Genomic DNA, 26272 nt, shown 5'->3' with positions numbered 1-26272 from the left:
AAAGATACCTTTCCACGGAACCTCAGAATAAACAAGCCAACACAATCTTTAGAACATTATATTTCATAAAAGACAATGATAAAAAAGTACAAACATTTTCATGAACAACAACAACAAAAAAAATATGATAGTACACAGGAAATTCCCAGCATTTGTTTCAGTGCATTTTTCATTAAGCCTAGCTTACATACCTCTACAAATAAAATAATCTTAAGTACACTTCCTCTTGCTGATAAGCAATGGGTGCTTTTAATATTTTTAAGTAACTGGCTCATTAGTAACTCATTACAACACAGTCATTAGTAAACATAATAGAAAAATAGACTGGCAAGATCCAAGAAAAAGGACATTTTGCACTTTCTTTTCAATATATTCTCTAGTTTGAAATGGATTTTATATTTTATATTCTCCTATTTAAATTTAAAATACAGAAATGGGCTTAAGAGTATCATGTATATTGATCAGATTTCAGTGTTAATAGTTTTGTAATATTTTTACTTTTTAATTTGCAAAACTTTCAGAATCTTGTAAAAATACTTTCTCTTTCTTCTCCCTCTAACTCCTTGAAGAGAATACGTCCTTAATTTGCCTGGTCAGCAAAACCATTAGCAAAAGCCAATGTGACCGGCTTCTCTCTATGTTTTACAAGAATTATGAAAATATCAAAAGGAATGTGCACAACTCTTAGTTCTGCACCACATTTATTTTGTTTGAAGGCACTGTCTATGTTAAAATTCACTAAAGAATACTACTGAGTTCAAGCAGGTAGCATACAAACACTATTTTGATGTAATTTAAGATAGTGACTTTTAAAGTTTCCCAACAAAGTGATCAAAGTTATTTAGAGAGGAGTGTTAGTATTAATATTTCATAATATAACATCCATCACTTTGGGGCATCAAAATGTAAACTTTTTAAGAACTCAGCTATATGTCATAATCCATTTACATCCTGGTTTAAAATCAAATTTTTCCTAAGACCAGACATGATTAACCACTTGTAGCTGTAAAGTTATATTAGTTTAGCCACAGCATATGTGTAATATAGTATGTATATATATATATGTATCTATACATATATATGCATTAGAATTTTTTCAAAATTGCACATCAATTTCACAGAATGCCTAACAAATGGGCACCAAATCATGCTTCAGAAAATGGTAAAGACCTACAGTACCAAAGGATGTTTAATAATCACAATTGTTAAACTGTAAGTGAACTTGTACTGAAAAACAGATATCACTTCAAAATTATATGAAGGATTAAAAAATTTATTCACCAGTTCTTGAAGAATTGTGTTACTGTTATGAAATAAGACCAATTTTATTTTGAACATGTAGTTGTTCATACTTATTATCTCTATATGTATCTCTAATATGTAGTTGTACATACATATTATCTCTACCCTTATCCATATTCTTCAGAATATTCTGTACACCCAGTTATAGAAAAATATACCAGGAGGTGATCAAACCACTTAAGCATGCTTCTGAAGGATGTTCTGTTCACTTTATACTTTTTGTTATTTTCATTGCATCATTGCTAAATGATGCTATATTAACTGGCAGATTTTAGGGTAATTCCCATAAGGTTTAAAATATCCCTTTTCAGTTGTTCTCAACTACTTCCATTATATCTTATATTTCTATAAAATATTTGGGATGTCTACAACTAAGATTGTAACTTTACTTAAAAATGACTAAGGGCAAAATTTGCTGCTGGGACATCAAAGAGATAAAAGATGTTTATGGCAAACAAACTCAAATATACATAGCACCACACTATCTGTGGCAGCAACACATAGAAATGAGTTAGTGTTCTTTGTCAACGCTATTACAGAACACTCTATGGATAAACAATCCTTATTATATACTGCTTTCCATTTTTCATGGGAGCAGGAGTCAGTCTTTGGTTCCTAAAGAGTTGAATAACTGTCACAAACAAAACAGTTTAGGAGATCTTGGTCAGTATTCTTTGTATTAACATAAAAAATAAATGATTCAGTCCTTTTCCTTAGTATTAACAAGGAATGTAAAAAAAAAAGAAATAGGAAAAGATAATACTTAAAAGTGAGATAGTTATATGTAGCTTAACATTACAAGCAAACAGAAAATAAGAAGATATGTTTCTTATTTTAAGCTAAGGAGAAGCTAGTTACTCATACATTTAACACCACAAAAATAGAGAAACAGACAGGACCAATCCTTACTGGGACTGTGCAACCTCAATCTCATTCGAAGTCATAGACTTGAGGATACTTAGTGCATCATAAAAGCATTCAGCACTGTACCAGAATAGGCCCTTAAATAGCTATATTGATATATTATGGGTGGAATGTTAAAAAGCACTTGGGACTGGCCTACTTTCAGTTCCACTTATGCCATTGTAAGTGGAACAATTTGGCCCACACTGTGCTTCTGAAAATCCCACACTGCAAGCATTAGAACTATGTTTTATTATTTTCTTAAAAATCTAACTTTAATATTCTTCCAATGAAGATACATATTTGGCTCTTCTGATTTTGGAGGAATAAAAGTGCTGTTTACTAGGATTAAAAAAAAAAAAAAAAAAAAAAAAAGAACAATACCGAAATACTGTATGCACCCAGACACATTGTTTTAGGCATTAAAATCCCTGACATTGACACTAGTGGCACACGCGGAAACAGTTAAGAGTTTGTGTAGATCATAATACACAACAACTGCAAGATTTTCCATAATACACATGCAATATGTATATAAATATGATTTAGATGGCAGGCAGGGTATCATATAGTTTTGCTGGCAATAAATAAAATTAAAAGCTTTCTTTCAAGCAAGTATATATATGAAATTGATTCTTCTATATAGATATGCAGGAGGCCTAGAGCTCAAAACTAGTATAACAGTTTACAGTCATAGCTGGCCAACAATTAATATTTCCTTCATTTCACATAAGGTATAACCTTTTTTTTTAAGCATACTTACATTTTACACTTGTTCTTTCATGCTAATAAAAACATTCCAATAGAATTCAAACGAGAACGCACTCAAATACATACTGAAGCATATTGAGCAATTTAAAAGCAATGTACACACATTAATTTACATCACATATTTACAAAACACATTTTAAAAAGGAACAAAAGCATTCATTTAAATATGGAGAGGGAGGAGGGAAGAAGGGAGCGATTTAGTATTTAAAAAAAAAAAAACTTGGAAGAAGGATCTGTCTTACTTCCAGTGAAGCTACAAGTCTATTTTCTGCAATTTATTTAGTTGTGTGGTTATTATAGAGAATATGAAGGAGGAAGGCTTGAACAGTTGTCTCATGCTGTAAACATCTGAGTGGTGGCTGCTGGCTTTTCTTTCAGAAAAAATGCATGGTGCATACAATAATTTTATTTCTCATCCCAAATATGCATCATATCATCCAATGGTCAAAATCCCTAATTCTAAGCTGCTGTTTGTTGTGAGGGGTTTTTTTGTTGTTGTTCTTGTTGTTTTTGTTTTGTTTTGTTTTACAGTGTCTATACTGTCTATTAGTATCTTCCAGTGTTAAAAGTTTGCTCCAGTAGGGTTGCTTTGTCATTCCATTTCCATCAATAGTCTCTAACAGGAGCAAGTTCTGGTATGAGATTAACAGTTATATTTTTATACAATCTACTGACAAGTATTTTAGGAGTATATATTAAATTGTTCAACCCATCAATATACTGACGTTCTCTGGAATACCTCAGAAGTTTATATCTGTAGAGGGAGTTGGAAGAAGAAAACATGAGAAAGATTTGCAAGAAACCATTCCATTGATGTTAGGCATGACACTGTAACAGTTCATTTTGAAACGCTACATTTTTTAAACCCTGAAAGTACCTCTCAGTCATTTGAAATTACTAAATTACCTACCTTAACTTTAAAAGCCACCCACTTTCACCAGGTTTTTTAATACAATTACATACAATACAATTACATTGTATGTACATGTACCTAAGTTCATCTTAAGTCTAGACAACAAGCTGGGCAATTTATATATATTCTTCTTGTGGACCCAATTTTTAAAGAACATGCTTTTTTTATTATTATTTTTTTTTCCCCTATAAAACTCACTATAGAGATAAGAGAAGATCTAGGTACTTTTGCAGTGTATCACCACACATGCAAAATGTCTGAAATTCATTTCATCCTTGAGATAACTGCATTTGCGAACATCCAAATTGGACTTGATTAAAAAGCAGTTTTCCCTCATGGGTTACTAATATATATATTAGTTTCATATCACATATTTACTACTGTCTACAGTGCACATCAATTTTCTGCTTTATTCTCAACTGTTAAATAATGATGTTCTTCACATTACATTACAACAGTAGCTCATCTGCTGCATTCTGGTTGCTATTCTACTCTATCAACGTGTTTTGCATTTTTGTAGCAAAAGAAAGGCACCACAAAACTAAAATTTAGCTCAATATAATCAGGAAACAAGAAGATCTGTTTTCTCAGAAAATAATGAAATATGATGGAAGAATCAATCCTTGAGTAGTTCTAAAGTTGGTTTTCACAAAGGAGTCATTTTCCTCAGCTGTACTGCTTCCTTTTGCAAGATATTTAAGACTAGTGAAGCCCTCCCAGTGCTAATGCCCAAACTATTAAAGAATAGTAACTTTCTTCACCAAAGAGACCAAAGAGAATGACATTAATATCTTTTGACATACAAACCCTATCACTTTCATAATAAATAAATAAATAAATAAATAAATAAATAATGTTTATGAAAATACAGAGTTTAGCCCTAAAGAGGGAGTAACACTTAGAAGCACTGACTGCTCATTTTATGCGCAGAAGATATACACATATATGAAAAATCTTTACATCTTTAGCTGTAGTGTTTGATTAGTTTTCAATTTTTCTTACCGTCCTAAAAACTGGACTTCACCTCTGTGATGATGAGGAATGGATTTGTACTTCCCTAAATCTCCCTCTGGTCTTGTTACATTGTATCCAGCATAATGAACCCTACAGTACAATAAATAAACAATTTTATAAAGAATATCATAGAATTATAGAATCATTCAGGTTGGAAAAGACCTTCAAGATCATCAAGCCCAATTGTTAAAATATGTTTTTATAAGTTACAACAAAAATTAAAATTACATAATAGATCTCTTAAAGCTAAGTCTTTGCATTTACTGACATTATCTCCAATAAAAACAAAAACAAAACTTCTAGTCTAATGACAGAGGTTGGACTCGATGATCTTGAGGTCTCTTCCAACCTAGAAATTCTGTGATTATGTGTGATTCTGTGACTAATAAAGCTGACAAAACCAATAAAATGGGAAATATAAATTGTTATTTATTTAGTATTTCCTGCTTTATTGCAAAGCAGGATGAAAAGAAAAACAATTAAAATAGCAAGGAAAACAAATAACTACTTTAAAACATCTCTTTTTGAAGTCATGCAGACATCTGTTTTAAGAACTCTACTGGAATGTTTTACAATTGTTTACTGTGTGCAGTTAGTAATACAACAAACATTGCCATCCGTTATCCAATTTTTGACTATCACTACAGTTACAAATTAAACTATCACTCAGACACTGCTCTTGTGATATTAAAGATTAAATAAATACATGCTTGCTCTACAATCTGTAAAATGCTGTTCTATAATGCTAGCAGCAACAGAAATATAAATTAAAATTAAAAAGCAACATACAGAAGACTAGAGGAATTAGACTAAATATGCTTAATACTGTTATCTGTTGTTATATCTGTTATTGTGTTAAGAGACCTCTCTCTTAAAAGACTGTTAACTCTCCCCAGGCCAAAAGAGGTGAAGGAAGAATGAATGTCGTACTTACTCTTTTACACAGTATTTTCTGATATTACTAAACTGAATTCTTTAGAAATGACAGAATTTGTTCATTTAAAACAAAAAACGCTGAATTGCTCTCAAATGGTGGATATAAGAGAACAATAAGAAAGACTTAATAAGCACTGAACACTCACCTGTTCCAAAGATCATCATCTTCTCCACCCCATCCCCAAAAGGCATTAGGAAATCCATTGATCTTCTTGAATTGTTCCACTGTCAGTCCACTTACCCCACCAAAGAACTCATTGTATGGAAGACTGAAAACAAAAGACAAGTTTTGTATTATCTGGACTTAGGAAAGTAGCCTTCTCATTGAGCAACACCTTTCACTAAAACATAAAGAACTCTAAATTAAAGACAGATGTGGAATGTATCCATTAAGGGAAACTGGTTCACAGATAACAGGCATTAAGTAATACAAATGGAAGTTGAATAAAATATTTGCAGTAGTGTCTCATTTGCATGAAAGGTATTCTTTAGACTGTAGCTCATGTTAGTATCATCACATGAAACATATCTACCACATATTTAAGATGGCTGATTTAGACTCAAAGCTGAAAGAACTGTGAAGCAAAGCCTTCAAACTATTGTACTTTGACACTATTCAACTGGAAAAATTGCTCTTTATCCATTTGTAAAAAAAAAAAAAAAAATAAAAAAATCAACAATTAGTAATGTATCAATTAATGTATATATTTTTAAATACATCTAAAATCCTGAAAATTTTGACAGCTAATTGGTTGCCAACCTGAAGCACAAACACACAGTTGTGCTTTCAATGCATTGCTATTGATCTGTCCAGCAAAACTGCTAGAAAGTTATACAATATTCAAGAATGTTTCTGAGTCTTTAAGAAAAAATTTGGATAAAGTTAGTTACTTACATGTACATGTATTTGTCCAGCTTTGCTGCAAAATGACGTGGCATTTCTCCACACCCATAATAATTACGGTCATTTTCAGGTAAGTGATCTACATCATGAAATATAATGCAGTCCCAGACAACATCCTTCATAGCCTCCTTGAAGCCAACATTAAAGAGCATTGCACGATTAAAAGGTTGTGTACCTGTCTTCAAACACAAAACAAAAAAGAAATTGTAAGAGTCAAGAAGAAAGAGACATAATTTCAACACTATGAGAAATACATCATCTTCCGCACTAAAAAAGTATTGGCAAAGATGTCTGTTATTCCTCTAGTTAAGCAGAGCAGTAGTTCTGATTAACACCAACCACATCAATTCTTATTTTGTGATTTAAAAGTCTAGGCAACCTTCTACCTTGCACAAAACTTAACAGCACTAGTAACTTACAGCACTAGATCAATACAGCATTATATTACCAGGTAAAGAAATACTGATATAAACTAAAAAGAAATATTTTGTTTCTTAAAACAGTTGACTGTTTAGTCAAGCTGTAATTGTTATGTTTTCATAACATTTACATATATACATTAATGACAAGCATATATAAGAATTTCCAATTTCTTAGAAACTTCTATGAAGTTAAATTCAAATTATTTTTATTTCTAGCACAGTTTAAATCTCCACATTTCTATTTTGAACTAACAAGACAGTACAACTTACAAGACCTTTTGATATAGCAAATGCATTTTAAATAACTTTTTCATGACCATTTAGTGGATCTTTTTATTTGTTTTCTGGTACTTTTCACTTATGAAAATATCATATAAGATAAACCATGAAAAGTAAGTCCAGCAATTTCTTTGGGAGGTTATCTACTACAGCCAACAACAGTGCAAATTCCTCTGTTAATCTGAACTATTTTGTTCCTTCACTGTGACTTGCAGACATTTCTGGTTAGCTGTTTTTGTGTTTTATGTTGTTTGTTTGGTTGGTTGGTTTTGGTTTTTGTTTTTCCTACATAATCGTTCCTCTCTGTTTATGAAGAGTCTCTTAGTCTCTAGCTGGTACTAGCTGGTAATTTTTTAGGATCAACACCACCACTATATTTCATATATATGAACTGGATAGAACACACTTTAAAGTTACTGTCTTTGATTGGATTCCAGTGAACATGTACTGTAAAATGTTTTTCCCTAAACAACCATTCCCAATTCTTATCCTTAAAATGTGTATTTGTTGTTGTTGTTGTTTTACCTTGAAAACTTATAAAGACAACAGATTCAAAGAGGCCATGTTATCACCCGTAAAATACCAGCCTGCATTTGAAAAAAGGACATAGCATAATCCTGGAAATGGAGCTGAACTCTCCTTTTTCACTCAAAGGCTTAGAAGGGCAGTGAAACAATTTTTAAATTTAAATTATAAATCCCAAAGAATCACTTTTCAAATAAGTGTTGTTACCTGTTCAACAACATAGAAGGCAAATTCCAGCCGCTGCTTCTGCAACATAGGTATCAGATGCCGGAAAAAAATTGGAAGATGCTCATGGCGATTCCGGAAAGGAATGAGGATTGCCACCTTCAAAAAATTATTTATAGCAAGCTATTATATTAACATTTTTAAATTGTGATGTTTTAATACAAATTAAGTCTTCTGTGGCTTATACAATCTTTTTAATTTTTACTTTAAAATTGGCTCAGTGTTCTACAACATGTCATTTCCACTAAGAAAGCAGCTTGGAATTTTGCTCAAGCAATTAAAAAAAAAAGAAGAAAAAGTTATTACGTAAAAGTTAAATATGATTTTCCTTTTATGATCATTTGTATTGCATTAAGCAATACAAACATTGGAAAAGTTTATGTCTACAAGGAAACCATTTCATGCTTTTCTACAAGCTCTAGTGTCTTCCTAAACACAGCACAATAGATACAATATAGTATACAAGATGTTATATAAATCTATAGCAGTAAAAGGTTGAGTGCTTACAATTGCTAACTACTGTTGAATACAAATAGGAAAAAAAAAAAAAAAAAAAGGCAAAAAAAATATCTCACCTTCCATCGTGGCTTACAGTCTTTTGGTTTCCAGTGTCCTCCTGGTTTAATGTCTAAGTCTTTTGAAAATAGCTGCTGAATTTCATCAAAACTAATTTCACTCATATTGACATCAATAAGGCCTCCTAAATAGAGGAAAAAATTATATTAATTAATTTCAATTAAGATCTAACTCTGAAAGATTTATCACAGGCAAATAGAATCAGGAAATTTGATTTACATTACAATATAGATTAAAAAAAAAAAAAAAAAAAGAGAGAAAAAAAATAACAACACACAATTCATAGAATCCTCTTAATGTTAAGCTTTTACAGAATTAATGTCAGTATTTCCCAATACAAAAATCCCTTCAATTAATCCCATAAGCAAAATGTTCATCTCAGAAGACAAAGAACAAGACAATTTCAGTTCTAAAAAAAAAAAAAAAAAAAGTCACCTTCTATTTCTACTTCTACTGTTAACAATTCCAATTCATCTGCACTACTAAACTGACATTCAAATTCTAGGTGTCTCTCTGCCTGCACTTCTTCTAAAAAGAACCTTCATTCTAAATCCAGCAATTTAAATTCTATATATTTATTTCATATGCAGACTTCACCCACTGACTGTATCAGACCAATTTATAGCAAGTGGACAGATTTGAGAATTACCACTGATAGAACTGATTAGCCCAACAGGAAAAATATTTGCAAATGGATACTGATCAAAGAGGATTTCAGCAAGATATTGAATACAGACTACAATATGGTAGCAAAAAAAATCAGGTTAGTACTTATTACAAGAAAATACTAGATCGTCAAATAAAGATTTTACAATAACTTTCTGACAGATACCATAAAACATTCTTTATTTTTTGTCTTTAAACTCAAGTATTTGGTAAAGGTTGAAATTTTAAGGACGATGAAATAAATTGTTACCATTTTCTCCCCTGCAACTACATGCAAGAGATCTTTTCATGGAAAGAAGGAAAACATTTTGTAATTGCTTGATGCTGTAATACTGAATTGACTAGCTACCTAGACTCTTTTGAAAGATTTAAATTTTTGGAAAATACAACAAATAACTGTTAGTTACAGTATCAAATCAATTTCGATTATCAAGAGACAGAGAAGCATCAAGAACCATGCAATTGAGTTAAAGAATCTAACAGAAAAAATAAAAATAAATATCAATTGTTACACCACAAAAGGAATCAAACAATACACAAAATACACAATGTGAAGTACGAAGATGTGAAGTACTAAGATCTTAGTCTTAGATGTGACCACTGGATGATGAGAAATATTTAAATGTAAAAAAAAAAAAAAAAATGTAGGAGCCAGGACTAGTTAAACAATATTTAGATAAGGCGGACACTTTTAATTTTATGGAACATGACTAAATTCTCTCCAGATTGCTTAAAAAGTATAGTAAACTATAGTAGATCCTGAAACACTGGTACTATCAAAGTACGCAGGAGAAGGGTGAACAGGTATCTGTAGTGTTTCATTGTCATTGGTGGGGAGTGCAGAAGAAGGAAAGATCTGCATTTAGTATTCACTACTTCCGTTACTGTCAAGCTACAACAAAAAACAGATTTATTTATAAAACCTGAAAAGAAACAAAAAGAATAAAGCAAAGGAAGCAGAAAGCATTATGAAGAACAGAATCTGGACAAAAAAAAAAATAAAAATCAACAAATTAGGGATACGTATTGAAACCGAGTGAAATTAAATATATAAATGTATCTATGGATTGTTACTTTAGGAGAAATGAAACATTCACATACAAAACAGCATATACTTGGCCACGCTACAGTATGCATAAAGAGATTTTGATGGTTTCTAATGGATTGCATATTAATATGAGACAATAAACTGTAATGCAATTGCACAAAAATGGCAAATCTCATTCTGGAATACATTAACAGCTGTTGTATGAAAGACAGAGAAGGTAATTACTGGTTTGTTTTGTTGCCTTAGTCCTACCAGGGCTTTAGCTGGGTATGATGTTTCAAAAGGAAATCAAATTAGAGAAAGTCTATGGTACAAAATCAAGAATCACAAGAGTTTTAGAACTACGCAGTCTAGAAAGGCTGAAAGAATTGGTTTATCTACCAATAAGAAGATCGACAAAAACTTTGTCTTTTCCTAAACACAATATTTTGTTATACAGATGGCAACCAACTCTTGTCCAAGCATCACGAAGCACAAGGAAAAATCCAACGATTTTTTTGGATGTGGGGGGTAGGTAGAAGGAGGCAGAGGGGAGTAAATGCAGATTGAATATTAAGAAAATCTCAATCATTCACCTGATGGAACACTAGAATCTATAAGTTCTGGAGAACTTCCACTGAAAATTATTTGTTAAATACTAATATTTATTATAATTATTAATATTAAATTCTAATATTCATTATAATGGTTAAGGTACATTTAATCCCAGGGTATTGAGGTGATCATACTAAAGATCTATATATTTCTTATAGCTCACTAAGAGCCACTACTTCTAATTGCAGTGACCTTTGCAAACTAGTATAAAATTGAGATGACCTTAACGTAAGAGTTTTATTTCATATAGCTGAAACAACTCGTCTGCATTCCATTTACATGTCAAGCCAGTATTAAAATTATACTGATTCTGAATTACAGAAGATATGAAAAATTCTTTCATACTGCTTTTATGTTGAAGTAGAGGTATCTTGCTCCAGTTATGAAGTAGCGTAGCAGTGCTCAACCAGTGCATTGTAACCTGAAAGACTGAGTCATACAGAAGCCACTAGCTACTCATATTTTAAGAGCACATGTACTTGGGACAAAATATGATTTTACCATTCTCATTCCAGGATACAAATTTTGCAAATTGAATTTAGTCATGTGAAGAAATATAGTTGACTTCTGTAACAACCATAGATGACTGGGTAGGTCAAAATATATGTGATTCAACAAGCTGTTTTCTTTGACCATCTCAGGACCATCTGCAACATTTCATTATATTAGATAACCTTGAAAGAAGTTCTATTTATAGAACTATACACAGATAGATATTAAAAAGTGACGCATGAAAACCAAAGGGTGGGATATATATCTCCTTGCTGAATGGTAACTTATCCAGTGAATTACTGTCTATTAAAAGTATAATTTTTCATTAAATTCAGCACAACACGGTACAAATGAAGAGATCACTCAAAAAAAGATGAAAAAGAGAGCAGTAATATGAAGGCAAATTCTGGTAGATTTCCGTACAGCCAATGAGGTTTATAGGAAGGATGGCAAAGTAGAATGGAAGTCTCTATTCTGGCAATTCTGAATACACTTCAGTGCAAACACTTTTGCATTAGTGATTTAAGATTATGTGATAAAATTAGACTCATCAACAACTGACTTTCCTTATCCCTCCACTTCTGGACAGTAAACTAACACACAAGAGAAACAGTTTAGCGGAAGCTAGTACAGTTTTGAATTAACTAATTTGGCAGAATTCATCTGCCAGATTCCTTGAAAGTATCCCAAGAAATACTAATTTATACACATTTTTCAACTGGTACAATAACCATCCCTTTTCTTCAGTTACTGAGTTGATATTGTCAGAACTTTTTATTTGATTCCCAAAGCCGGGTAACTAAAATTCTTACTATTGAAATAATTTAGTTTTGTTACATACTTTTATTACTTTTTTAAAGTAATTACATTTTGTTTTAAGTACAATCCAATTTACCAGATAAACATTAATGTCAATTTAAAACTTACTCATGTAAGGCAGCTTCTCTGGACAAGCCTGGTAAGGAGAGTAAGTGAAGTTTTCTGGAAGATACATTGTTGTTTGAGCAACACAGTCACTAGAATTGCTTCCTTCAGGATAATCTTAAAAAGAAGAATTGACTTTTGTAAAAAACAAAGTTATCCACTGATTTTGTAACATATCATCAGACAGGTGACAACGCTGACTTTGTAAGTAGCCAATTCCATGCAGCATGATTAAATAACTTTTTACCACATTAACAGTAATTCAATTAAGGTATCTTTGTTACAGCTATGACATTTTTCCTACTAAAGTGAACTGATATACAGTAACTCTTTGGTCTTCTCTCTAGTTACTGAAAAGTAGTGCTTGTGTCTCGGCTTTCATGATCAAGCTATGTCTTTAAGGTTTGTTTTGTGTAGGTTTCCCCCCTGCATCCCAAAAAGCTCTTCTAAAATGAAATTAAAAAAGAAATATTCTTACCTGTTCCATTCAACGTAGTGTTTTTGTTAGTGTACAATCTGATCATGTGTCCTATTGTTTTTACATTTTCTTTCAACATGATACCACGAGCTTGCACCATAAAGAGATATGTGTTTGCTGATAAAACAAAAGGCAATTGAAATTTTGAATTAAAATAAGGTATTTCCAAATTATTCTAACATCTATTTATAACATGTTCAGTATTTACTACTCGGTCTGAATTCATGGCTAGTGAGCATTAATCCTCCAGAATGAAGAACCACAGAGTGAAATGTAACAGCAACAAAACGAGAATACTATAAACTCAGTCACAGGTCTATATAAAACTATAAGAAGTCAATATAAATTTTATATGACACTTTCATTTCTCTTTAGCTTACCAAAAGCATTTACCAGTACAGGGAATCAACTGCATTTACCAATAAAAATGTTCTCATATGGAGATGCTTATGCATCCATCTCTCATACATGCATAAATACATACATCAGAGAAACACTGGATAGAAAAAAAAAAATCCAGAAATTCCTTAGTCCCAGAGAACTGCCCCCAAAGAACTGTTAACTCACTAGTTAACACAACTTTCAATCAAAATGCACTGCTTTCAACCCCCAACAGCTGTTTCAGTATACAACTGCTACAAATCACTGGCAATCTTAAAGTATTAATGCTTGATAATGATGTGAAATATTTATTATAGGCATCAAACACAAGTAAATCAACATTCTGAGTAATTACAATACTCATAGCAACATTATGAAATATTCCTCTCTCTCAGCCCTTTATTCAAAGCTCCAAATCTGATTTCAATACAACTCTCAGTCCTAAACAGAAAGAAAGTTGGAAGACTTTCTAACACTACAGAATAGCAGGTTTACAGAGACATAACATTAACTCCCATTTATCAGGTGTGGTGTGTTGACCTTGGCTGGCAGGTAAGCCCCTACCAGGGGCTCGCTCACTAACCCCCAGTGGGATGGGGAAAAAAATGGAAGGAGAAAAGCAAGGGAGTGGGAAAGCAAAACCTCATGGGTTAAGATTAAGACAGTTTAATAAAGTGAAGGGATTAAAAAATAAATAAATAAAAAATAAAAAAATGATGCAAAACCAGTAATGTTCTGTCAGCAACCACTACTTCAGGGTGAAGGGGACACAATTTTGTTGCTGAGCATGACATCATATAGTATGGAACCTCTCTTTGGTCACTATGGGTTCTCTGTCTCAGCTACATCCCCTCCCAACTTTTTACCCATCCCAAACTTACTTGCCTGGGGGTAGGACAGCATGGGAATCAGAAAAGACCTAGATGCTGTACAAAAGCTGTTCGGTAACAGCTAAAACACTGGTGTTCAGCAACATCGTTTTGGTCACAAATCCAAAAGATAGCACCATATGAGCTGCTATGAAACAAAGTAACTCCACCCAAGCCAGACCCGGAACATCAGGATACATCCAACTTTGTTCTTTGCACAGTTTTAACCTGAATTAAAGTACAACCTGACTCACATCAGGGTGTATTTCTGCTATTAAGTCACCAACGCTTCTAGACAAACCACTTTTTGTTGCAAGTAGGAAACTGTTCACTTAAATGTATTTTGGGCAACAGGAAATAAAACAAAATAAAACAAAATAAAACAAAATCAATATAAGCTAGATCTACAACTCTGATAGGTACAAGAATAGACAAGTCAATACTCTTCAAGAGTTCAAGACATTCAAACTTTTATTGAGCTCTGCCTTCAGAGGTGTCCATTCCCAGAATTATTCCCCAAAGTCAAATTACTGTTTTTCTCCACAGCAGTTATTGTGCAACCTTATACATCTTTATACAATGAAACACAGATTATGATTTTACAAGAGAAAAGATGTTTTCATACACCTATGACCACTGTCTGAACATAAGCAGCATGGCAATGTAGCATTAACTGCGACACCCATTTACTAAGCTGTGACAAAATTAAGAGCCTTTTTATAGGTATATATTAGACTATTAGACTCAGTATTGCGTGCCCCCAGAGTTCTATGCTTAGACCTCTTTCAGACAGCCCATAAGTCATTTCACTAGCTTCTTCTTGATCCTTTTTTTTTCTTTTTTTTTTTTCCCCATTAGCACCACAACCTCAAGCTTCCTAAGAATATCACCTTTCCTAACAGTAATGCTCGGTGCTTTCGGTGCTTTCCCTTCTACTTACATGTTCATTAGCCTTGGGATTTATTTTTATTTTTTCTGGCTGCTATCAAACCCAGCAAGCGCATGCACTTCAGCTGTTATACAGAGATATGTCACTTATTAGACAAACAGCGACAGAAATTATGGACACTTTGTAGTCAGCAAGCATATTCTCCAGTATTGCTCCTGTTTGAAAGGAAATATTTGCTCCAGAAGTCAATGGAAGGAATATTTTCCTAACAGACTACTGCTGTAGTTTTAGGAACCTGACACAGTACTAAGGACAGAACTAAGACTAAGACCTTCAAACAAGTCCACAGAAAAGTTAAGAGGGCCAATAATTGCCCTCAGTTCCTATAGAAACTTTATGCTAGACCAGATGAGAAGGCAGACATAAACCTTGACAGAACAGATTTTCTGCAAAATCACCTATATCTCCCCTTTTTGAAAGCCCGTTTATGAAGGAGAACTTGCTGCTTCTGCAGAAAAGGAGAAAAATGAGAACAAACATATCAGACCTTTGTGACAGACAAAGCTAGAAAAGATATTTCTCTAAAAAATAGGTGTCACAAACAGATAGGATCCAAAAAACAACCAGGCAAAGCCTGCTGCCACCTTGTCCTAAACTGCACTTGCTAATAGGAAGATCTAACCTTGCCATGTTTGAATCAAGCTATTCTTGGAGTCTATGCCAATTCAACACCTCATCTTTCTGGCCAATCCATTTGCCAAATCACCATAAACTTCCACCCAAATACATAAACACAATGCAGTATCTTCCTTTCTATGCACTTACTCTACACATTTTGTAGCAGCTGCTTGAGAGTCTACCGCAAATAAAGATAACACTTTACTTGAAAGATAATACTCCAGCAGTTGTTCTTTATACCAGAGAACTCCTTGCAACAAATCTGGGCAGGGCCCATAGTTTCCACTATCAAATTAATGATCACACTTAATCTTCCAGAACTGTAACCTCTCCCTCACACCCTCATGTGACAGGACGTTCTTCTATTGAAAAATAAATATTGTGTGTCAATGTATCTTTCATAATTCAGTCCTTCTGATTGGCATAGCTGGTCTGCAACAGACAACAACACCTTATCTTAGCATAATATCCCAGCTGTCTCTCTTTTATGCTAATCTATTCATAGATGCACTAGAGCACAAAGCAAAAGAAAACCTACGCAGTATCCAGCCTCAAAACTGATAAAGCACCGCACCTTGCCACTGCCTGACTGACTTTATAATCTATTACTGTTCAACAGCTGCTCAAGTGATGGCAGATGCTTGAGTTGCCAATTAATTACTTTAGAAGCTAAGAGCATCATGTGAAATCAAAGATATTAACTTAGTCGTAAAAATAAATCTGCTCTATTAGCACAGGTTTGTCAGCAAAGGCCTGTGTAAAAGAGCATTGCATAAAAGAGCATTACGTGTCAGATCACCCAGCTGTGACAGCAAAGCATTCCAGATAAACTACAACAGCAAGAAATGTCAGAGAAAATTAAGTCTTTCCTGCAAGCATGTTAAGAGAACAAGACCGAGAGCAGAATACCGAGGACTACAGTTTGGGAAATTCCACGGCAATCCTCTTTTCAATTGCCAGTAGTACTTGAATATGGGTTATCTCCCTGAGCTTGGCACAGGCTTCCAGAAACACTGCCTTTGTTGTCATGAAGATTTCCTTCAGCTATTATCTTGCTGCATTTGTACCAATCACCATGCCTGTTACCATGAAATACGATGCACATAACAGGAAGTAAAATTTTCAGTTTTAATCAAACAAAACACAATGTAACCACTCACAACTAGTTTTCTTCATATTCTCCTTATTTCACTAAACATGGTCCATAGTAAACAAGAAACTGCACTCCTAACTCAAGAAATGTATAGAACCCAGGCTGTCACATAATGTGCATGGTTATAAGAAGTGCAGATGCCTTGGAATAAATACTGTACAAAATGCTCCACCTAATCTCAAGTGTGAGCAAGAACTCATACCTAGTTCAGATAAAGATTTCACTGACAATTGATCCAGACCTACATCAGTGATCAGAGATGCACCTCCACAGGTCAGTCATCAGAAGTCCTGGGCTAATGACTGACATTCTGAAGAACAGAAGGAAGAAGATAGCGCTGCGATTATTTCAGCAAGACAGTCAGAAAAGCATTAATGAGACCACAGACTATGACTTTTAAGATACCAAAGAGTAAAAGATGAACAGACTTGGAGATTACACATTTCATTTTGAAATCATAAACTTTATCATAAAATAATAAAAAAGCCTTATTTCAAGTACAATTCCACAGTAATAAAAAAAAAGTTAACACTCAATACTTAAAATACAAGAAGGTTACGAACAGAGCAACCCCAACAACATTATACACTCATCTTCAGGAAAAAAAAAAAATATATTGAAAAGCTCAGATGGGGATACTTTATAGAGAATCCAGGAACACTGCAAAAATTAAAATGTTATAGACACTGCTTTATGGAAACAGGTCTTGCCAAATGGCCTTTTCCTCCAAAGTTACACATTTGCTAGTCAACAGCTGTTTTCATAGGGCTTCCAAAAAGCACATCCAATACACTGAAAAAAAAAAAAAAAAAAAAAAAAAAAAAAAAAAAAAAAAAAAAAAGAGAGAGATGGATTCAAACTGCTTAACAGAAAGATCTCAACTAGTAACGGTAAATGGGAAATCATTTCACAGCTTCCTAGAACAAGTCTCATGTGGATCTCTTCTCATCTCAAGGTTCAGATTAAATTCTAAACAGTAATCTAAATATATAGTAAGGAGAATTCAATTTAAGATGGCTTCTAAAACATCACAGTCAAGAATTGAGGTGCTAGGAATATTTTTTACAAATAGAGACTTTAAAGCAGATTTAATAAATAACTAAGCAGATTTAATAAATAACTTTGAAGTAAAGGAGAATAACCAAAGCAAGCTGAGACTGATGGAAACTAGTTCCTGTCTGCAAACTGAAATCTACAGAGAGCATAGATAAATTCTAGAGAAGTGTTCAACTTAGACTAAATAATTCATAAGATTTTATTTATTGTTATGTTTGTTGCTAATCAGAAGTTTTTGAAGCACATGAAACAATCAGAAAAATGCAAAAATGTGTATGCTTTGAAACCATTTTTTGACTTGATTTATTGCTGAATCTTTAAAACCAATTTTGCATAATTTGCAGTTTAACAATAACTCCAAACTTATTTCATGGGCATGGGGAGACTGCTTTTGAGTCTGTGTATGAATACGTCCTTGTAGGGAACACGTATTAGAAAGGTGCAGATCACTTCAATCTGTTGGAAATATGAATAACTACAGATGTGTCTGGAGGTTAATAGGGATCATTCAGACAGTGCAGATGGACAAATCTGTATCGGCTATAACAGAGAGGCTTCAAATTAGTTTTAGTGGCAGTGTTTTTTCAATACTCCAGACAATGTCTGCATACTCACTGCCACAAAGAATATGCCTAATTGGTGAGTCCTCTGGCTGTGAGGGATTGAATAGCTGTCAGTTTAACCACTAATCAGAGCCAGTAAGAGGAAATCTCATTGGTCAAGTCTCCACTTATGGGTGAAGAACGAACAATAATTAAGCTTTCTCTAGCAATATTTTAAGTGTGACACTGTGACACCTGATATAATCTTCAACACAACTTCTAACATATTTGCTATAGAGTTGGACTCAATGATCCTCGTGGTTCCCTTCCAACTCAGGATACTCTGTTCTGTTGTTCTACCTACTCTCCAATCTCATCCTATTAGCCAATTATGCAGCAAGTCAAAAATAATTCAATAGCTAATTCTGAAATAATTTATTCCAGATGAAGCCTTTGATAACAGATGGACCTAAGTAAAGCCAAAAATAGCTTCCAACCATGTTTGTAGCACAGGCATTTTCCTGCAGAAAGAATGAAGCAAAGGGATAGAAAAGTTTCACTCATTCAAGAAACTTGTAAGAGACCCGCAAGAAGGATTTCCTAGAAAGCAGTAAAAGGAGCCAGCAGAAAAAAAAAAAAAAAAGAAATGCGAACATCTACCACATCCTGCAACACCCATCATCCATTTATCAGATGACACTTTCACACAGCATAGAGAAGACAAACAAAGGATTTATTCTGTTTTAAACAGACTAGCTGTATTATTCCTGTTTCAGTGCAGCCCTTGAGCTGTATTAAACTTACTGCCTTGAAGACACACACTCTATTAAAAAAAAAAAAAGTCAGACTCATCTGTGCATCATTGTAGCAAACACAATCAACAGCATGCTGCCCTGTATTAGAAACATCATAGCCCCAAGTTCAAGAGCAGCAATTCTCCTCTATCCAGCTACTTGTGAAAACCATATTTAGGTATTCCAGCTACTTTGGGGATTCCAATAAAAGAAAGATATTAACATATCCGAGCAAGTCCAGGGGAAAGCACGTGATTTACAAGAAGAAAATGAAAGAAATAGGTTTGTTCAGTTGTAAGTAGAAATGGCTATGGGGAGAGTGATTTTTTTGTTGTCTTAAGCTCTGTAGTGGAAATGCATACAGAAGATGAAACTGAACACTTCTTGGAGCTACACAGAGAAGAGAGAAAAGACAATGAACGCAAGACACGAGATGGGAAATTCCAGTTATGTGTTACAATTTTCTCTGTGTTTTTAAACATGGGAAAAAGTTGCCCAGAGGTGGTGCAGAATCTCCATTCCTAGAGATATGCAAAACTCAACTGGACATGGTCCTGAGCAACCTGATATAATAGGATCTGCTTTCAGCAGAAGGTTGGATCAGATGACTTCCAGAGGTCCCTGCTGATCTAAATTGTTCTGTGATCAAACAGAAAGAAACAGAAAGCCTTTGGAAATATCAGGGAAAAAAAAAAAAAAAAAAAAAGGATGTCAGGAAAAAGAACATTAACACAGAGGCTGTACCCATATCTATGGGCTGTGCACCTGGAAGCACCGGCTACTAATTATCTTGCGGAAAGCATTTTCAGCTCTTTCCTCCATTTCTGCTTAAGTTCAGAAGGAGTGATATAATCTTTTCCTACTAGAAAAATGATTTCCTAATACAGAATAGGAGAAAAAAAAAAAAAGATATCAAATGTGATATCAATTTCACAATATCAAATTTGTGAGCTGAAACTGATGGAGATGTTTTGAAGTTCCACCTAGCCAGCACAGCTGCCCCTCGGTTAGGATTGCCAGAAAAGGCATAAGGTTTCAATAAGATAAGCAGAAGACCAGGAAAGAGAAAACAGTAGCTGTTTTTTTATCCTGTCTCATTCCATTGTGCAGGATTTCTGGTTACTGATGCCAAAACCAGACTGCATCTTCCCTGATCCCTGCACTGCTCCCGAACCAGTCCTCACAAGCACTACCATGTGCGCTTGGCCAAGCAAGACTGCAGTTCACTACCATATTGAGAGCTGTAAGGTGCTGGTAAAAGTCCTCTGCTGGAGCCAGACAGAAAAAATAACCCAGATTGTTTTTTGAAACCAGTTATACTGTCCAGCATGATTTCAGTTATGATGCTGATAGACATATTGAAAAGCCTACTAAGAAAAAAAAGTCTTTGGGAATTCTCAGATTGCCTTGGCAGTGAAATAAGATCAGTAAATGCTCTCTCTTAATGCTCTTACCACAGCCTTCCAACTTTGTCCAGTTCTCCTCATCTTTGGGGACACTCCATGATGTAAATGTGAAGCTAAATGTGTTTTGAATAGCTGTCAGCACCACCACACATTGACTATTAAAGATGCTTTTATCTGTATTGGTATCTGCAACACTGAATAAGAATCGATTGTTGCCAAAGATTCCAGCTCTCAGGTAGGTTCCTCAGACTCTACCTGCAATATGTAGAGATAATTGGAACTTCCAAGGAAGTTTCAGAATCACATGCCATCTTCATTAATTAATTCAAAATCAGTGTCTTCAGCTTGTATCTTCTATTTCAAGTACTGGAGAAGGAGCACCAGATGAACACTGTCAGAAAAATGGTCCTTCTGTCAAAGCGATGCTTCCTTCTATCAGATACATGAGACTAATGCACAGAAGTCTCATTTACACATTAAAATGAAATTTTTAAACATTTAGATTTTTTTCTACCATTTCATTTTGCTACCTAATCCTTCTAGTTGTTTGTTTGTTTTTAAACATCCATTCAGAAAAAGTAGTTTTCTTCTCTAATCAGCACTCACAGATCAATCTGCATTAGTGTTCAAGCTCCTCTGACTACCAAAACAAGAGAGGCGGTGCTGAGGTAAGGTTGCAGCCATCTCTACCCCACCCTATCTTCTGTTCTTGGGGAAGTGGGGAAAGGAGCTGCAGGAAAAACATAGCACATGAATTCTTCTCAACCACATAAGCCCTGTATTATATTATGTGGAATATTATATGCCTTAGTCTCAAAACCAAAACCCTGAACTTTGAATGCTTTTCCTCCCCCATATTCTGAAATACACAGGATAACAGACGTTCCTATTTCCCAAAGAACTAATGTTCTGTGAACCTTCTACAAAAAAAAAAAAAAAAAAAAAAAAAAAAAAAAAAAGAGAAGTGACATACATATAATTACTGTGCAAATATTTACAATTTAGAAATAATTAAAAACATTAAAATAAGCAGTTGAGATTTTTCCCTCTGAACAAATTAGCAGTATTTCAAATTCACAAAACCTGCAGTTTCATTACAAAATGCAGCAATACTGTCTTCTAATGGGCATGAAAGCCAGAGACGATGTGCTAGCCTCTCTGAAAACTCTCATAGTGCTAAGGACTTCCTTGTGCAGACATCTCTCTTTGATAAGCCAAGAACTGCATGCTAGGAGGGAACTCCACCCCACCAGCCCAGTAAGAATTCAAATTTTCACTCCATTTTGGCATTTCAGGAAATCATTCTGCACCATAACCCACTTATACTTCTTCTCCCACTTTCCAGCATACCGCTGACCTACACAATTCCCCTCCAAGAAAATTGCCAGGGTGGCTGTTGGGTTTTATTTTAGGACAGTATTTGATCTTCTTTCTCTCTATTGTACACAGTAACATTTCCAGGAGCAAATTCCTGGGAAACCATCACGTCTGCAAGTTGACACACTTAGATCAGCAGCATAAGATTTCCTATTGCCCTTTCCTTTACCATTTTATATGTTCACTACCCCAGTAAGACCGGCACAGGACAGCAGCATTCTGAACTGTATTTGAGAAGTATCAGAGACAAAATGTTGTAGGGTTTTTATTTGTTTAAGCTGGATTAGTTCACAACAACTGCATACACAGGGCAGCATGCCATTGAACAGGAGCTGGAACGAGCTGTAATCTCACAAACTTATCTAACTACTGAAGGTTTTTGTATTGTAAAACTACAGCTTGAAAGGGCTGACTGCAGTATATACATCTCAGATAGCAAGAGAGACCAGTTTTGGTGAGCATGGTGTGTTTTGTTTTTAAATGTTCATCAGGCCCAAGTAACCGACCCCAAGAATTCTGTTGGTGCATTCTGTTGTTTTCATTTCTCTGCTGGTACAAAGAAAACTGAACAAACATCTAACTCAATAGCAAAATGAAGTCAGTTAAGAGAGTCTAGTTATTAGAGGATCTGACTCTGAACAAGGTACTGTGCAAATGCTGCTAAGACAATATCCAGTGAAGAAGAAACATTTAAATGATTCTGCAGTAAAACTCCAGCTACACCTATTATGTGTGTTAATAGTTCTATTATAAAAACGTGGAAATGGCACTTTGTTTTCTAAACCATAAGCCAAGTGGTTGTATTTACAGTCTATTATGATATTACACTAGTGTCTTGGAGAACTAAGATGTCTAAATGGACCCTAGCAGCATCATTCCATCACAGGAATGAATTAGGTAAGTACGGGTGAAGTAGCTGCACCCTGAAGTGGTTTAAAAGCTACACAGATTATGAACATGAGGAAGCTAAACAGCAGTCAGCAGGAAACAATTACTGCAGGGATTCAGCCACCTAAGCAGAGTGGACAGACATTTCGTTGCAATGACTGCAGATAGGAGTTTTAAGCGCTGAGGCAATACAGTGAGATGGCTACACAGATACTTTGGGAGTCAGAAGTGCCGGAGAAAGTGTCAACATTCCTTGGGAAAAAGGGCAAGCACAGCCTAGCCAACAGACACACAACACAGTGAAATATGGAGCACCACACAGATTATCTCAGGGCGAACGCTGACTTGTCCTGAAAGGCTCATTCAGTGAGAAGAAGCCCGATGCCCTCCCAGAAACAACATACGAGTGACCTAAGCAAACAGCACGTTGACTGGTGCTTTGTGATGTGTGTTTTTTAAAACCCGGCCCAGGCTCGCAGTTACCCTATGCAGCATTTCTTACGCAGCTCGTCTCCCCGCTCGCTGCAGCAGCGCTTTCGGAAGCGGGGAAGCCTGCGAGGAGAGACCCGTCCCGGTGACAGACGAACACGACAAGTATTCTGACCCACTCCCAGCTGCCATCCACGCCTGCTTTATTACCACGGCACCGACCTACCTCTCGCCGGCAGCTGAACCTTCTAGAGCGCTGGGAGCCGGCAGAACAAAGATGCCAGGCGAACACCGGCCGGCAGCGCCCCGCTGGCCGCCCGCAGCCCTCAGCAGCGGGGGGGGGGGGCACGGGAGGAGCCGGGGCAGGCGGCTGGGGGTGCCTGGGGGTGCCCAGGGGATGCTGAGGGGTCGCGGATCCCCCCCCCAACCTCCCCCTCCCGCCTCATCCCCTCAGAGGGGAGCACCCCGCCCCCCCCCCAGGACTCACCGATGCCGGGGGCCACATAGATGAAGTAGAGGCAGGAGGTGGAGAAGGAGAAGAAGAAGATGAAGGCGAGCATGGAGCGATTGGAGACCCGCAGCGCCTTGCGGAGCACGGGCATCCTTCCTCCCTCCCTCCCTGGGGCACAGCCGGCCGCCCCCTCCGCCTCCCCGCCAGCGGGGGACGGTGCCCAGGAGGAGGAGGAGGAGGAGGAAGAAGAGGAGGAAGAGGAGGAAGAGGAGGAAGAGGAGGAAGGGCAGCGGCCCTTTGCGGCCGGCTCGGCCGCCCCCGCCTTGGCGCTGCGCCTCCGCTGCCGAGCAGGTGGCGGCCGGAGCCGCCGCCGCCGCCTCCTCCCTCCCCCCCTCCCCTCTTTTACCCCGGCCCTAGCGCTGCCAAGGGGCTCGGGGGCCGCTCACGCCGCCGGGCGCCGCGGCCGCCCGCTGTCCCCTGACGGGCAGCAGCGGCGGCAGCAGCATCCCCGCTGCGGGCGGGCACCGCGCCCCGCCCCGCCCCGCCCCGCCCCGCCCCGCCCCGCCCCGCAGAGCCGCGGCTACTGCGGCGGTTGGAGCGTGCGCGAGCCCCGGCGCGGCAGCAGCAGCAGCAGCAGCAGGAGACTGCAGAGCGGAGGGGGGCCGGGAGGGCGCCGGCAGTACTGCTGCTACTGCTGCTACTGCTGCTGCTGCTACTGCGGCTGCTGCCCAATGGGGAGGCAGGGAGATGCTAAACCCGCCCTCCCCATTGGCTGGCGCGGGGCTGCGGGATGGGGGCCGCCAGGGTACCCCCACACACACACGCACCATTCGTCACGTGGCGGCGCGGCGGGAAAAGCCGTTGGGGCTTGAGGGGGCTGTGAGGGGATGTCGGCGGTGGAGGGGGTGCCCGGCGAGGCGGGCGGCACCTTCGCCCTGCCCCTCCGGCTCGGCCCGGCGTGCCCGAGCGCCCCTGAGGCGGCAGCAGCGTCGGGTTCCACGGGAATCCGTCTCTGTGTCGTTGAAATATGTTCCGTTTCTTCAGGCAAAAAGCACAGAAATAGGGAATGAACCCCCTTCCAAGTACAATTTTGCCTCAGTCACTGTACTCGCACTATGGTTTTTACGCAACAGGCCTTGCTGATAACTTCATTTTGTTTTAGATGTGTCAAGACAGTCATTTTGTTCACCCACCACCTCTCATGGCCACCTGGATTTTATCCTTCAGACTGTAGGGACAACCTTATCGCTTCCTCCATTTCAGTCACAAGCAAACCGCTTCCAAACACTTTGCAGGCTTCCATATGAATATTTTTGTATCATATGTATAAAAACCAGAAGTCAAGACATGAACATCAGCACTAGAAATATGAAGTTATTGGTTAATCAGTGATATAATGATGCAGATAGGTGATAGTAATAAGAAACCAAATATTGACTTAAAACACCTTTGTTATACAGCCAAAAGACGCTACTCTATCCTCCAGCATTGCTAGATGTTGAAAGGGGACATTTCTCTGTGCAGTAGGATACAGTATGCACAGTAACAATTTGTAGCCACAGAGGAATTTCCTGATTGTCCCTCTGATGCAGAGCAGAGACACAGGAATTTCCCAGTAAGTGTTTCCATAAGAGAGAGAGGAATCTGCTCCATCAGCCCTGAAACAGACTTGTCAGTAATATTCTGATGAATGTTATTGTGATGGGTATTGGATAGATGGATAGATTGGGTGATTCATTTTGTCACTAAATTGTTTCTGAAATGCCAGTAGCAGCTGTGCAATTGATTTATGCCATTGTTTTATTGAGCAGGGTATAAAACAACACTGAACTATATACGCATGGTTTAAATTTGAAGCTTCAGCTGGCTGTAATATAGAGGGTCCCTGTGGGCATGAACTTAGTTTTATGAAGAAAAAACATATTGTATCTTTATGTGTTGTTACTGTCTCACATTAAAGTAGAATCTATTTTAGACGCATTATTACTTGTCATGCTTCTCTGTTATTGTACTTTTGTGTTTTATTTTATATATATATATTGTTTTAGAAGATCTTTTTCTATTCTGTAAACATAGAGAAGGGCAGTAGAATATCAGTACAATGACAACTTGCAGAATCCCAAATCCTGTCAGAGACAAGAGTGAGTTTTATACTACTTGAAATATTAAGATTAACCCTAACTTTTGTGTGGAGGAACATCAAGTGGTGCTGTGCGAATCATTGGCTTTGCATAACTAAAAGCAAGTGACATGTCTTCAGCTCAACCGTATTACTGGTGTTTTAACTGTTTAGACCACTAGGAACAATTTACAAGACTTTAAATGCTACTGTAATGAGCTTGAGAAAACCTGTGGAATAATAACTTAAATGTGTAGAGATATATGTG

At 36.6% G+C, this 26272-nt stretch overlaps 1 protein-coding gene across 1 annotated transcript; it reads right to left on the bottom strand.

Moving 5' to 3' along the window:
* Positions 1–42: 42 nt before the first annotated feature.
* B4GALT6 (beta-1,4-galactosyltransferase 6) lies at positions 43–24066 on the bottom strand. The gene is made up of 9 exons (XM_084509696.1): positions 23922–24066; positions 12973–13089; positions 12498–12611; positions 8770–8894; positions 8177–8293; positions 6735–6922; positions 5986–6108; positions 4892–4993; positions 43–3730 (listed from the first exon to the last, which is right to left on the bottom strand). Exons 1-9 carry the CDS (start codon positions 24034–24036, stop codon positions 3583–3585), a joined length of 1149 nt encoding a protein of 382 aa, XP_084365822.1. The 5' UTR covers positions 24037–24066; the 3' UTR covers positions 43–3582.
* Between the last annotated feature and the right edge of the window lie 2206 nt (positions 24067–26272).

The sequence above is a fragment of the Aythya ferina genome, assembly GCF_964211825.1.
Source record: "Aythya ferina genome assembly, chromosome: 2".
Classification (NCBI taxonomy): Eukaryota; Metazoa; Chordata; class Aves; order Anseriformes; family Anatidae; genus Aythya; species Aythya ferina.
This window is presented reverse-complemented; position numbering and strand designations above follow the sequence as displayed.